This window comes from Rhinolophus sinicus, chromosome 2 (assembly GCF_057876585.1).
Source record: "Rhinolophus sinicus isolate RSI-liver-muscle chromosome 2, RSI-T2T, whole genome shotgun sequence".
In the NCBI taxonomy this organism is placed as follows: Eukaryota; Metazoa; Chordata; class Mammalia; order Chiroptera; family Rhinolophidae; genus Rhinolophus; species Rhinolophus sinicus.
In genome coordinates this window covers 62,171,643-62,186,373 of record NC_142502.1, presented here as the reverse complement: position 1 = coordinate 62,186,373, position 14,731 = coordinate 62,171,643, and the positions used below count along the sequence as shown (strand labels likewise).

The following is a 14,731-nucleotide window of genomic DNA, read 5'->3' as shown; positions in this document are numbered from 1 at the left end:
TCCAATTAGCAGCCCCCTAGAAGGTAAATTATCCTCCAGGAAAGTGTGATATTATTCCCTGATAAAGTCAAACCTTAGGCCTTGGGATATAGTGAAAAGAGCACTGGACTAGCTTTAGGAGTTCAAGTGATTTAGTCCCTGACTCACTGGCAAGTTACTCTATTTTTAGAGGATTTTTGCACATCACATATAAAATAGAACCTATCTCAATTTATTTTAAAGGATTAGAGTAATCCTTTACAGGATTAGAATAAAATGAGATAAATGAAAAACTGCTTTGAAAAAATAGAAACTCTTGTAAAAACAAAACAACAAATTACCTCATTCCAGAGGTTCCATAATCTTTGCTTGGTCTTCATCAACTTTTCCAACATTCTCTTCACTTGGACCCTAAACCCATCTTCAATTTGCAGACCTGAGGATTTGAATTAAAGGTTCTCTAAGATCTTTTACAGCTCTGTTAAGTATATGATTCCCATTCATCCAATAAAGAGGAGCATTGATTTACCATGTAGTAAGTGTTGAAAACACAAAAAATGAGTAAAATCCAGCAAATATAATAAAAGCCAGCAATCAATAACGATGGCATATAGTATTAAAAGTTTATATAAAATTATTGAGAAGCATTATTCTGCATATTCCCTCTGTCTAACTTTGTTATCAATCATAACACTTACCAAGCACTACAAAGCTGAAAAACATTGGTTACAGGCTGTGAGAATACAGAGAAGTGTAAGATTATGGTGTTCTAAAAACCTACAATCTAGTGAGTGGGCAGGTAGCGTGGATGATGTTAAAACTGTGTTCTTGCCAAACGTGGACTGGAGTTCAAATTCTTATATTAACCTACTGTATGATGTTTAACAAGTACTTTTTGCTTCTCTGAGCCTGTTTTCTCTCCTGTAAAATAAGGATATACGTAGTACGTTTTCCTTAGAGTTGTTGTGAGGTTCAAATGAAGGAATTTATGTAAGAAACAGTTCCTGGCACATAAGTGCTTGATAAATAGCCACAATTCTTTTTAAGTATGAGCTCAGTGCGGGTACATGATGACAGTGAGATTTCTATCAACACACGGCAAGCAAAATACACTATGTTGCAGAGCTGTTTCACTTTCTCCCTTAGAGATGCAAGCTTCCTCCATTGCTTCCTACTCAGTCTCAGCCGCCGTTTTGCGATCCCAAAGTCACAGTCCTTCAAGTACGAAGACAGTAACATTTCCAATATCCAATTACGGATTTACGGAGAACTTTTTATATGTTAAGACGCCGATTCAATCAGTAAGTCACTCCCTTAATTCTTACTCTGATTACCATAGCTAATGAGCAACGTTGCTCAGCCGAGTAAATTAAAAAAACGTGAGCCACACTTCATCATATATAAATGTGGACTGATTTTCTTCACGATTGCTAGGAAAGAAATGCCCATAATGTACTTTGAAATATTTTTTAAAAACTAATAACAATGTTATTATGTTGGACTTGAAATAAAAATTTCTTCCCCAAGGTCAGTGGCCTTGATGCTTCCAGGTTTTTTCTTCCTCCCTCATGCCCTCCAACCCCATTTCTAAATTCAGCCTAGATCTACCAGTCTGACCTCTGTCTTCAGGGCGAGGTGCGGGGGCGAGGGAGAAGGGTGGGGGTAGGTTGGACTGAAACGGAACTTCATTGTTCGCGGGACCGACTCCCCGAAAGAGCTCGTTGGCAGCGCCTGCGCAGTAAGCGTTCTTTGTGCCCGGCTGCAGCAAGCTAGTTGTTTGTGTCTCTTTCTGAGGCTGTGGAGGCAGAGCCGAAGAGGCGTGGCCTGCCCTGTCGAATCCCGATTGGATTTTTGCCGGGAGGTAGGCGGGTGTGGGGCGGAGCTTCTGATAACAACACTAGGAGCTGGCGCTGAGGCTATTTGTTGCTGCGCCGCCACCGCCCGAACCACAGTCCGCTCTCCTCTCGGGCTCTTAGCAGCAGCCGTTGCCGCCTTTCACCTTCTGCTTCATTTGCTCCTTTTCTTCCTGCTCAGCTACTTTCCTCCTAGCGCTATGACCGTCGTTTCCGTCCCGCAGCGGGAACCGCTTGTCCTGGGCGGTCGCCTTGCGCCCCTGGGCTTTTCCGCCCGCGGTTACTTCGGGGCCCTCCCGATGGTGACTACGGCTCCGCCGCCTTTACCCCGGATTCCGGACCCTCGGGCACTGCCCCCCACCCTTTTCCTCCCTCATTTCCTAGGGGGAGACGGTCCCTGTCTGACTTCTCAGTCTCGCGCCCCAGCACCTCTGCCCAACTGCAGCCTTGCCCCGGCGGGGGGCACCCCTCGGGCCGCGCCAAAGAAGCGGCGAAAGAAGAAGGTGCGAGCCAGTCCAGCAGGGCAGCTGCCCAGTCGCTTCCACCAGTACCAGCAGCACCGGCTGAACCTGGAGAGCGGGCGGAGCCCCTCAACGGACCAGAGCGGAGCGCAGGAAGTCCCGGACCAGGCCGCCGCCTCGGCCCCGGGTCCTGCGACCGCAACTCGAACTGAAGAAGCCAGCCCTTTCCCTGGTCCGCTGCCGCTCGCGGCGCCAGGCCAACCCTCGTTCAGTAGCGAGGTGAGTGCCGCGAAGGGGTAAGGCGACCGTTCGGGAGTTACCGCACTTAGACGGCCACAGCTGGGCTCTGTGGTTTGGGGCCCTGCACTAAGGGGGGAGGCCGAGGTTAGGGGCGGCTGTTTACTCGGGAGGGAAGTTTCCGTGACGCCTGCTCTGTTCTTGCTGAGGAGAAGAAAGGGGAGGGAAGGGATGCGGTGGCGCTGCTGATTGGCTCCCGGGAACCAGCCAATGAGAGGAGCGGCTGCGCCCCAGCAACAGCCCTGATTTAGAAGGCTGGCGGCGTTCCAGGGGGTTTCTGCGTTCGCGGCGCGCGGTGGGGTGGGGCGGGAAGGGGCCCGCGGGGGGTTGACGTCAGCGCGCGCTACGTGCGTTGCGCTCCGGCGCCGGTAAAGGAAGCGAGGCCGGCTGAGGGGTGGTAGGGGAACGGGGAGGGCGTCCTCCGACTTCCTCATGGTGGGTAGCTCCGAGACTAAGTCGGCGACGCGTGTACATACTCTCACACCGTCCTGGTGTGGTACTTGGAATGGGCTACATCGGCTCGATTCGTTTGGCTTGCTTTTCGCTGAGCTGTGAGGGCACCGATCCAACTGGGGCTCTGCCCCTCGCCGGGCCAACCTACTTAACTGTAATTTTTAACTTTTCAAGTTGGCAAGAGCGGCGGCAGAGTTCTTGCCTCTTTGAAGCGACATATTTTGTGTGCTAGTCTATCAGACGAACGGAATTTTTTTAACAATTCCAACTCTTTACCGGACTTAATGGAAGTTAGTTTTGTGTCCCCGCTGATGAAATTTTCGAAAGAAGAATTTACCAATTGAATTGACGTTATGCTGTCCAGTAGCCTTGCTGTTGGACTAGGATAAAATTGATAACTTCACCGGGATCATATCGCTAAAATGATTTGAAATTCATTCATAAATTTTATTTATGTCAATAAAATTTTATTGACAATTTCAAACTTACTCTTTGATAATAATGAAATGAAAATAAGTTACTACCATTTGTTGAAAGAATATTGTAGTGAGAGATTTGCAACTTATGTAGCTGTGCCCTTGGAAAAATTAAATTTGTACGCTGTGATTTCTTTAATTATCTTAGATTCCTTTCAAGTTTTAAAATACCATGCCTCTTATGAAATATTAGTGACAATCTAAAAGCGAGTTTTAGTGCTTATCGGTTCCTGGTCAGTAAGATCCCTTTTTCCTTTAGATTAGAATTAAAACCAGGAAGCTCTGTTGGCAGCTACCTATCTTATTGACATAAGTGTGTTACTTTGTGCTTTGGCTTTCTATTTTTCTGTCCTACTTCCCAGCCATACTTCAAGTGTTGGAAGGGCAGTGATCTAATGGATTACCTTATATTAATACTTTCTATCTGGTCATGCCTTTCTATAAGGATCACTTGAGTTAGGAAAGGGATTAGAATTAGTGCAGCCAACGTTCTTGAAAGCAGTTGTGAAACCAGAAAGTAGTGGCAAGCAAGGCAGGAAACACTTTTTTCCTGGTTTGTTATACGTTAAGTATGTATAACTGGAAAAGATGATAAAAAGTGATACGTATTTTTAGTATTTGAGTTTTTATTTTAGCATTTAAATACCTGAAAAATTTTGTTTTCCGAAGCTGGAAGATAATTTTTCTGTGTGTACTTAGTAACTATTACCAAAAGACACTACACTTCCTCACTTACACTCTAGCTCCTGCTAATAAAATTTTTATTCTGAAAGTAATCTTTTATTCCTCACTTAACTCTAGCTCCTGCTAATAAAATTTTTATTCTGAAGTAAATGTCTTAAAGGTAAATAGCATATCTGTTAACATAGTTTTTAACTAGACTCTGAACCAACCAAAATGAAAGCATTAGAAAATGTCTAGACAACACTCTATTGTGAAAACACTTAACTTTTGTCAGAAACAGGTTGATATACGTGTTGGGAAGATAGCTCATTACTCTTCCTTAACAGTCACAGAAAGATGGGGTTACTTTGGGTTTTTTACTTTGATTCTTTCACAACTGGCTTATACATTGCATACTGGTAACAGTGGTGATTATTATTTTTAGTGGTAAAATAAATTAGATAAATGCATGTTTGGACATCAGTGATAAGTGCAGCAAGCACATGTTTTTAACTAAGGCAGTGAACTAAAGTCCAGGGTAACTTTAAAATACATTAGATATGTGGTATGAGGTTCATGACTGATTTTTATCACAAGACTATTCACTTTTATGTTCCTTGTCTTTTTGTAGGTTTTAAATTCAAACATGGGAAAGTCGGAGAAAATTACCATTCCCCACGGGCAGCTTGTTTATGGCATGCACTTGTGTGAACAACCAAAGATAAACAGACAGAAAAGCAAATACAGCTTAACACTAACCAAGATGACCTCTGCAAAAAGAAATGAAAATAACTTTTGGCAGGATTCTGTTTCATCTGATATAATTCAGAAACAGGAAAAAAAGCCTTTTAAAATTATCGAGAACATTAAAAAAAAGCATTTGAAGAAATCCGCATTTCTAACTGAAGTGAGCCAAAAGGAAAATTACGCTGGGGCAAAGTTCAGTGATCCTCCTTCTCCTAGTGTTCTTCCAAAGCCGCCTAGTCACTGGATGGGAAGCACTATTGAAAAGTACAACCAAAATAGGGAATTGATGGCAGTACACTTAAAAACTCTCCTAAAAGTTCAAACTTAGATCTCGGATTTCAGTATGTATGTAAAACAGTTTTCCAACATCCCCGGACTCTTGAAAAGAAAAATTGGTACAGAAATGGAAATTTGCCTTGTTGTGCAAACCCTACAAGTGCAAAAGATGAGTTTAAAAAATTATAAACAGCTTGTATTATATTTTATATTTTGTAAATACTGTATACCATATTATGTGTATATTGTTCATACTTGAGAGGTACATTATAGTTTTGTTATGAAAGTATGTATTTTGACCTGCCCAAATGGTAGGTGTTTTGTATATATACAATGGAGAAATTTTACATGTGTGCTAAGGCACATGGAAGACCAGTTTATTTGCACAAGATACCGAGAGAGTTTTCTCAAGAAACAGCTGTCCATCTCAAGGTGAAGATCTAAATGTGAACAGTTTACTAATGCACTACTGAAGTTTAAATCTGTGGCACAATCATTGTAAACATGGGGTTTGTCTGTGTTTCTCTAAATTGATTTCTGCCTTCCAATCAATCTGTAATTACCGGAAAACTCCTATTCCCATTTTTACCAAACTTAATTTCTGGTTTTTGGTTTATATCAATATTCAAATTTAAAATACCTCTAATTTCAATGCCAACAAATTGGTTGTAATCAAATTTTTAAATAATAATAATTTGGCCCCCCCCCCCTTTTAAACTAGTCTTGAGTTTTTGTGTGTGAGTGACTTTTTCATGTTTGTGTGAGTAGGAGATGGATTTTAACATTTCATTTTACTGGCTAAATGTCTTTAATTTTATACTAATTGTCCATCTTTCTGCTGAAATTTAGAGGGTGCAATACTTAACATTACTACCTCTAAGGGGAGGAATTCCCCATCTTACAGATGGAAATGGTTATGGTCAAAAGTAAAGTTGATAATAACTTAGAATATATTTTTATATATGAACTGTTTCATAAAGTACTATTTGACTTAACCATACCATGCATTTTCAGTGAAAGAAATGACACGTGTATATATTACTGAGTTTATATTGATACTGAATGGTGGTAGTTCCAAAGCAAGCACAATTGATAAAACAGTAGATGGGAGATTTGGATTCTGAAGCATTCTTGAAGGTAAATGGCAGCTTATATATTTTTGTTAAAATTCAAACTTGGTTCTTATACTCAACAGTATATGTAAGGTCTATTCCAATAAGAAATTCTAAAACAATTTTCCCTGTGTAGTTTTTAGTTATACAAAGCTCAAGTTTATGTCAATCAAGTTTTTATGATTAATTATGCAATATTTAGACGCGAAAAGGAAAAGGGTGTTAAAGTATATATATATAGATATATGGTTCTATAACTTAGACTAGATAGATGAGAAAGGTGCTACCATTCTTACTAGAAAAAAGTAAATGGAAAAGTCTTAGCTCTTACCTTCTGTACCACTTGGTTCACACGGGCAGGGAGGAAGACAGTCTGGCTGTACAGGTGGGTAGTTGTATTGGCACCTTACTTAGAATCAGTATTGACTTGAGCAGTGCCAGGAGCGTATGATGACTTGTGTTACTGCCGCCACAAAATCGGAGAATTCATAGATGTGCTATCTTACAGATGCAGCTAATATGTAACCCAGGCAACTATTATTCTTTGTCACTGGCTATAACATATGCTTTGTTCTTATATATTATCTAGAGAAAGCTACACTTCATTACACACACCCCATCCCCGCCCCCCCCCCCCCCCCGCCCCACATACACACCTGGCTTTAAAAAATGCATTTAGAGAAACAAAATAGAGGTGAGCGTTCAATCTTGTAAAAGACTAAATGTTAACACTGGTAAAGAGAATGGTTAAAAAATGTAAAGGCATGGAATAATAGATATTATAAAGTAATAATAGGCTTTATAGTTTGAAGAGTAAACAAAATTGGTTGAATTAGACTAGATAATATAGTTAATGAAACTGTTAACAAATTTAAGTTAAATAGTTTTGCTGTTAGAGAAATACTATTAAGCAGTCTGTCTTAGTCCCTTTGGGCTGCTATAACAAAATGCTAGAGACTAAGTAGCTTATAAACAAATTTCTTACAGTTCTGTAGGCTGGGAAGTCTAGCAGATTTGGTGTCTGGTGTGAGCCCACTTCATAGATGATGTCTTTTCACCATGTCAGTGTCATGGCAGGAGGATGAAAGAGCTTTTGGAGCCCATTTTGTAAGGGCTCTAATCCCCATTCATTGAGGGTTCTGCCCTCATATGCTAATCACTTCCCAAAGGCTTCACTTGCTAATACCATGACTTGGGTTAGGTTTCAACGTGAATTCAGACTACAGTACAACCCAGTTATTCAACCACTTCTATTTTAACTAGTGGCCTGAAAGGGGGGCTTGTAAAGAGTTGAAAGGTTTATTAGTATGTGAGTGGAAAAAAATTATTACAGGCAGTGGTACTTCACTATAGAACAAATAACCAATATGTGCTTAGTATTTTATACTGAAGTTGCTTTTAGATATATTTGTGCAATTTGATTCCAAATTTATTCAACTCATACCACTGGTGAAGCAACACTATAGAAGCAGAGCTGCTTGTATTTGCATTATTCTTGGTGCTAAGTATTAGTGTCCTCCTTGTAGGCAGGAAAAGGAAGGTAATGAAAGACCAAACTACACTATTAAAAAGATTGACAGGAGCCATTCTTTTCTAACTTGAAGGTGGTTTGTAAGTTAAAATACAAATTTTAGGGTGGTTTACATGGTTTATAAGTTAAAAGACTAGAATATATTAGGCAAGTAACCTACATTTTATATAAGGACCTGCAATTAGGTTTTTACGCATAGTACTATGTAATTTCCTTCACAACATTTTAATACAAAGCTGTGCTGCACCAATGTGGGACTTGAATGAGTTAAATTTAACAGTATAGGTGGATGGGCAAGAAGTGACAAATGTAACTAAAATACAAGCTGCACCCCCTCCCCTTACAACAAATGCCTGAAAAGGTAAAAACAAAAGTCAATGTTCCTCCCAGAAAGTAGTGACTAATTGTGGTAAGGATTGTCTAGTTGGGAATCTGACACCTTAGAAGTAGCACTGAATAGGGCCTTAAAATATTCAAGTCTTTGACATGCAAAGAGGAAACGAATTGTCCAAGGTAAAAGCCTGAGCAGTGGTGTGAAAAGATGTGGAATATCCATCCATTAGCTCAAGAGAAGTGCAAGGAAGGAAGGTTCAATGTATTGAAAGGTGTTGGGGGTAATAATAAGGGCCTTGAATGTCATGCTGAAGTTTATTCTGTAAGCTGGCAGAGCCATAGGTTTATGAGCAAGGGAATGAGATTCCTGCCTCAAAAAACGGGTGAAAATACAAAAAGCTTGGAAAGGGTAAATTTGAGACAAGATGACCACTTGATATTTCAGTAGTTTAAAAGAGAAAGCCTAAAGGATATGATGAGAGGGAACACAGAAACATGGACTTAAGAGCAACTGCAGGGAGAATAATTGAGTTTTTAAATTGAGCAGTTAGGAAGATAAAAGTAGCAATTAGAGAACTTTGGAGAAGGATCAGAATTACAGAGGAAGATAATTTTTATTTGCATGTTGAACTCTGGGGTGCATGTAGATACCCACTTGGAAATATGTAGCAAGTAGACTGAAGATAGGTCAGGCCAACAGGTAGGTACAGCTTTGGTAATTATGCACAGAAGCACTAATTACAATATGAAAATCAAACTGAAAATATTTTGTCTTCCAATGTCCTCTCCTTTTTCCCTCATAAGCCTTGACCCATTAACCAGTACTCGACCTCATCCTTTCTGCCTCTTACGGATTCTCAACGTCATGTGATAGGAAATTAGTTGAATTATTTCCTCTGAACGAGTGTTAAATGGTGGTTGGTTCTCTACCTACCCTTACGTCTGTTAGTAGACAGTTCTAATTTAAGTTCTGAATTTTGATAGCAGGGACCCAGTTGGTGAAAAGGAATAAAGCTTCCTTCCCTTTTCTTAGTCCAAGATTTGAAACTGGGTGAAAACTGATCTTTTACAGTTGTCTTTTTTGCCGTTCTAATGACCCTCCTATTATATTGAACACATTATCCATTACAGGGTGGAAGGCCCTCCAACTCCCATGTGCTGTATGCAATTGACAGCTGCTTCAGGTTGAAGGAATCAAACATACTTATACTTGGGCATGGAAGGCTGGTAGTCTCATTAGCCTGTATTAAATGTTTTAAGGACATTGCTGAACTAAATTTTAAAATCAGGCCTGCCTTGCTGAGCATCTGATCCCTGAGCTAACTCCTCTGAGTTGTTTTTTGTATTTAATTCCTTTCTCTCGATAAATCTTTCAAAAAGTCCCAAATACAACCGTTTTCAAATAGGGGAAGAATATGTCTGAGGCAGAATTGTGTAAGCACAAATCATGTAATTCAAGAACTACGTTTTTAAATCTGAAATTTGAGTGCATTTTATAGAATGCTATTTATAAACAAAATTTAATCTTTAAAAAAATTTTTCTTGAAAGTTTTAGAGCAGATTCTCTGAAGGTATGGGTGAATGGAGCCCTTTTTTTAAGTTAGGGATACTATTTAATGCTTGAAGTAAACCCTTTAAATCTCTTGGATTATATTGTCTTCAATTAATCACAGTTTTCAGATTACTTTTCGTACCCTTTGCAATTCTCTTGGAGTTCTGAATTAAATATGCTAACATGTATAAGTAATGTTTTTAACTCCCAGGAATTATATTTGCCGAACTTCCACTTATAAAAACACCAAATTGAATTAAGGTTGAGAAAGGTTTTGCATTTGCTGAGAATTCATTGTTGGAATACTAGAATTAATTTTCTAAGTAGAGTTTATAGTAGTGTTTCCTTAGTATAGAACGGGTGACACAAAGTTCCCTCTATTAGAGGAATAGCTTATGGTGGCGTTGCAGTCTCTGAATTAAGGAATGGCATGAAGAGACAACGGAGGATTGGCAGAAGCAACCTACATAATCATGGAAAATCATGCACATTTGTCAAAGGAGGCTACGCATTCTATTCAAGCTCCTTTAGAAGAGATCATGTATCTTGAATGTAACAAGAGATTAGACAAAATGACATTCTTAAAAAATGAAAATACTTCATTTATTTAGTCATTCATCCAATAACTTTTATGCATGTGTAAGAAAGGACTGGGGAAAGTAATTTTTCCAACTGGCAGAAAAATGTGTGCAATTTTTTTTATCTGTTTGTAAAGATGATACTAACCAAACTCCTCCAAAGCTGGTCATATATACATAACTACTCCTAAATTATTACAGATGGTTCCTTTATTCTGAGATTAACCTGATCAGTTGTCAAAAACAAATTACCAATGTGTTTTGGGCAGTCTAGAAACTTGGGGAGGGGATGGCAGGTAAAATATTTTGATGACTTTTATTTCCAACATGCAAATGTTTTATTTAAATTCAACTCAAAATTGCCTCCCAAGATCTGTATTATTACACTTTACTTGGCAACACGGAATCAAAGCCTTGCAGAGATTGACAACACGGAATCAAAGTCTTGCAGAGATTTACAATCTGGGGTAGCTTTTTGTTATAAAATAAGACCTCAAATGGTTCCTTCCAAAGTTGAAATTACCCTTACTCTTCAAGTGATCAGGCATTTACTACTTTCACATTTTAGAACGAAAGGATTAATACCAAAGCTTGGACTGTCCTTTTCCATCAGCCTTCCAAGTGCTAGGCACTGTGCATTCAGTAGTCTCCTCAACCATCTGGGTCTATTTCTTAAATTCCTGTATCACCTGATTCTTGAAACCAGATCCTAAATTTCAAAACTTAAAACAGAATTACATTTATGAAAGATATTCAAGCAAGGTTTTCTGGGAGGAAATGTGTGTTATATGTGAGTGCCAAAAGAGAAGAAGGGAATGGCTGAAGTCTTGTGAGCACTGAAGAGACTGGAGTAGAGGGCAAGGCAGTGTGCAATTCTTAATACTTGAATGGCTCCAACTCTTTAAGGCCTTCAATGCTTAATTAGTATCAGTGAAGCTAACAGAAAGCTAAAATCGTTTAAAATTGTTCCTTAAGTGATATAATTCCACTTTCCATGATAAACACTCATAACACCACAACCTTTGAGTCTAAATTAATAAAAGGGTGGACAAAGTGGGTCACCAAAACTGAGTGTCAGTTATATTTGACTACTGACAGGCAGCTCACAGCTCTGTATAAAGTGGTTTTCACCATATTTTAGAATAAATTTTTTTCATTATGTTAAGTGGTATTTTTTTAAAATCCCATTCAGTAATTATATGGTAAGAGTAGGAAATTATAAAGTATAAAACAATACAAAAAAATGGTTAGACTCTAGACCTTAAAAATAGCAATGAATGTCCTACAAAACTAGAACATTAGTATCTATGTCTAGTTCAGCTACATTTAACATTTTAAGGTCAAAATTTTAAGGTTTACTGACAGTGATGAAGCTAATGCTCTTCCCTACAGTTAATTATGTATTTCACAATGTGTTAAATTTGAATAACATTCCTTCTCAGTTTTAAAATATAAGATTGCCCAGAAGAGTTTGACCAGTTATACAGTTTTTGTCAATTCTGAAACCAAGTACTTTCTCTCCAGGTGTAAAATACTGACACAAAGCAGATACTGCTTCACAAATGTAATAGGAATGATTCTTAATCTCCCCCCCAAAAAAAAAAAATCCATTAAATTTTTCTATTATTGAAAGAAGCTATCACTTAGGCTTGGTAGAGTATTTTATATCGATTTTTGTTGAAATTAAAGTCAATTTAACAGCATTTTAAGTCTATACTTTTAGGAGTAAGCTAAGAAAATTAGAATCGAATTACTTCTTTAAAAAAATTCTTTAAAAAAGAGGTGGTTGTGTAAGCAAAGAATTCAGATTTTCATCACTCTACCTCTATGAAGCTATTTCTAAAAAGCATATTAGTACCTAAGAATTTAGTTCATAGAATTATACTCCTAGAGAAGTAATTTTGCTTCTTGTTTCAGTTCCTTTTTCTGAGGAACTACTCATCCTACACAAGCTGTAACACATATAATCAGACATTAATGAAGATGCAGTCAATCCATTTCTAGGACTGAGTACTGGCTAGTCATTCTCTCATCTGAAGAGACTGACCCTTTAAATTTTCTGCAGGCATTTTGAAAGAACCTGAAACCCGACATTCTTTATTCTAATTTGTAATCTAGTTTATAGTTTATAAACTAAGAAATGTAGGTTGAATATTATTTTGATTTATGTGAACCATATACTTAAAATCACATATAGTAACCAACAATCCACTGAGCATCCACCTACTTCCACAAATTGGAATTATTTCTTTTTGTAAATTTCAGAGTTATGGTATATTCCTAGAATATAAGATTCAGGAAAGACTAATCATATAACCCGTTCCCCAAGATAGAATCAAAACAATACCATGTTTTATGAAAAATATTTCTTCACATGATTCCTTTAAAGAAATGACATTTGTCATTATTATAAAGTACTGTTCTAACTTGAGAGAAGTTGAATCAACCTAGAATATCTAATGCTTCTTTCAGGGTCTAAAACGGTTTTTGACTCAATTATTTTATACTTAATTTGCTTAATTCTGTCAACATGTCTTTAAAGGAATACAAGATATAAATTTTCCAGAGGGTTTAAATTGACCTGGCAGACCAATGCCAGAGTTAATGCTATGGTCCTAAATAATCAATTATCATTAAAAGAACGATTTAGATGCTAAGGTGCATAATCCACATTTAATACTTGAAAATGTTTTCTAATCAAATATATGAGTTCTGACTTCAAAACCCTTACTGAACCATGGGTCCTTAAATTCTTGGGAGTCATTTGTTTGAGAAATCTACAGGGCCTAACTTGAAGCTTGGTTCCATGCTGCCAGGTTAAGATCCTCTGCACCAGACCATGCTGTGTGAGTAGCATACATCTGTACAAGTACCCCAAATATTGTACCACCCTGTTTGGAAAACAAATTTAATTTTTAACTCTAAGTAAGAAATTACATTTTTACTGTAGTTTAGAAGAATTATGAAGTATTTCTAAATAGTTCTTTTAAACTGCCTAATTTTGCCTCTTGTAATGGTATTAGAATAAACACATTCTTATTTGTAATACAACAGTATGTCTTAGAATAGTTGTATCTCAAGTAAACACTGCAAATAATATGTAGTCCTGAAATTTGTTAATAATTTACATTTAAAATACATTAGCCCAGTGGCACAAGATTAAATCGTAGGCTCCAAATAAAAAATTCAGCATATTCCCCCATTATTTGTTTTGAAAAATGTTAGCTGCTATACAGAAATTATTTGTGTATTATTTATGAGGACAAAGAAAACAAGCAATTGTGGCCATCTTTATTTTCTTTGACATTAACTTATCCTCTATGATTCTGAACAAATGGAGATAGGTAGGCAGTGCCCCTACACTAAACTTGGGAAATACCTGATATATTATCTTTAAAGGAAATGATCACAGATGTGTAAAACATTTGATTTATTAACAATCTTAGTCTACATATTCTCTCTTAAATGGTCCAAGAAATAATTCTGTAAAAGTGAACCCTAGAATAGATATGCCCAAAAGACAATTTTCCTGGGTACCAGCACAACTGCCAATCAATTTCCAGTCAAAGGACCCATTTTCACTGAAGCCTAGAATCATTTCTGTTCCTAATTCTATTCTTTTTGCTCTGAACATTATCTTAATTTAGTATACATCTGTCAGACTACTTCTTCCAAAAAGACACAGCATTAGTAATCAAAGACAGTCTGCAGCCCAGCCACCCCCCAACTCCAAAGTCTGAAGGCTGTGTGCCCTTGTGCCTGTCATGTAACCTCTCTGCATCTCACTTTCCATGTCTGCAGTGGTATTTACCTCATAAAGTTGTTGTGATGATGAGCGAATAATGTAAAACTTAAGAGCAGTGCCAAGCATATACTAATATGCTCAAAAAAGTCTATCATCATTCCAGTTTTCCATCAAACCAAACAGTATCCTAAGCAGCCTGCAGATTTACAACTGAAAACCAAATCAGAGGTAAGTCTAAGGATTAAGCATGTTCAGAAACAGTGACTTAACTTGTTACTAAGACAATAATTAAATGCAGAGTAAAGACACTATAATGAATTCCTAGTTTATATTTGGAATGACTGCATATGTGAATAAACCCAAACATTTATTTAGAAAATGTAAAAAATTACTATTAATATTTGCCTTGCTCTTTCTTCGGACATAAATTTCCTTTAAATTTTCAATAGTACCACATCATTTTATAACTAAATTTTATTACAGCTGAACAATTCAAAGAGCTGTAGTTTTGAAATAAATTTTGCTATGATTAAATAGAGAAGCTATTCAGAGAGTACAGTAAACATGAATTTATGGTACTTGCCTAATTACCAGTATATAAACTATTTTGTAAAGTTATTTCTTACACAAAGGATCTAAAATGCAAAGAAAAATGGAATTTGTATTCAAAACAAA

General features: G+C 37.5%; 1 protein-coding gene across 1 annotated transcript; it reads left to right on the top strand.

Annotated features, from left to right (window-relative positions):
- Positions 1–1,892: 1,892 nt before the first annotated feature.
- PNRC1 (proline rich nuclear receptor coactivator 1) lies at positions 1,893–5,922 on the top strand. The gene is made up of 2 exons (XM_019743276.3): positions 1,893–2,572; positions 4,814–5,922. Exons 1-2 carry the CDS (start codon positions 2,033–2,035, stop codon positions 5,255–5,257), a joined length of 984 nt encoding a protein of 327 aa, XP_019598835.2. The 5' UTR covers positions 1,893–2,032; the 3' UTR covers positions 5,258–5,922.
- Positions 5,923–14,731: the final 8,809 nt, after the last annotated feature.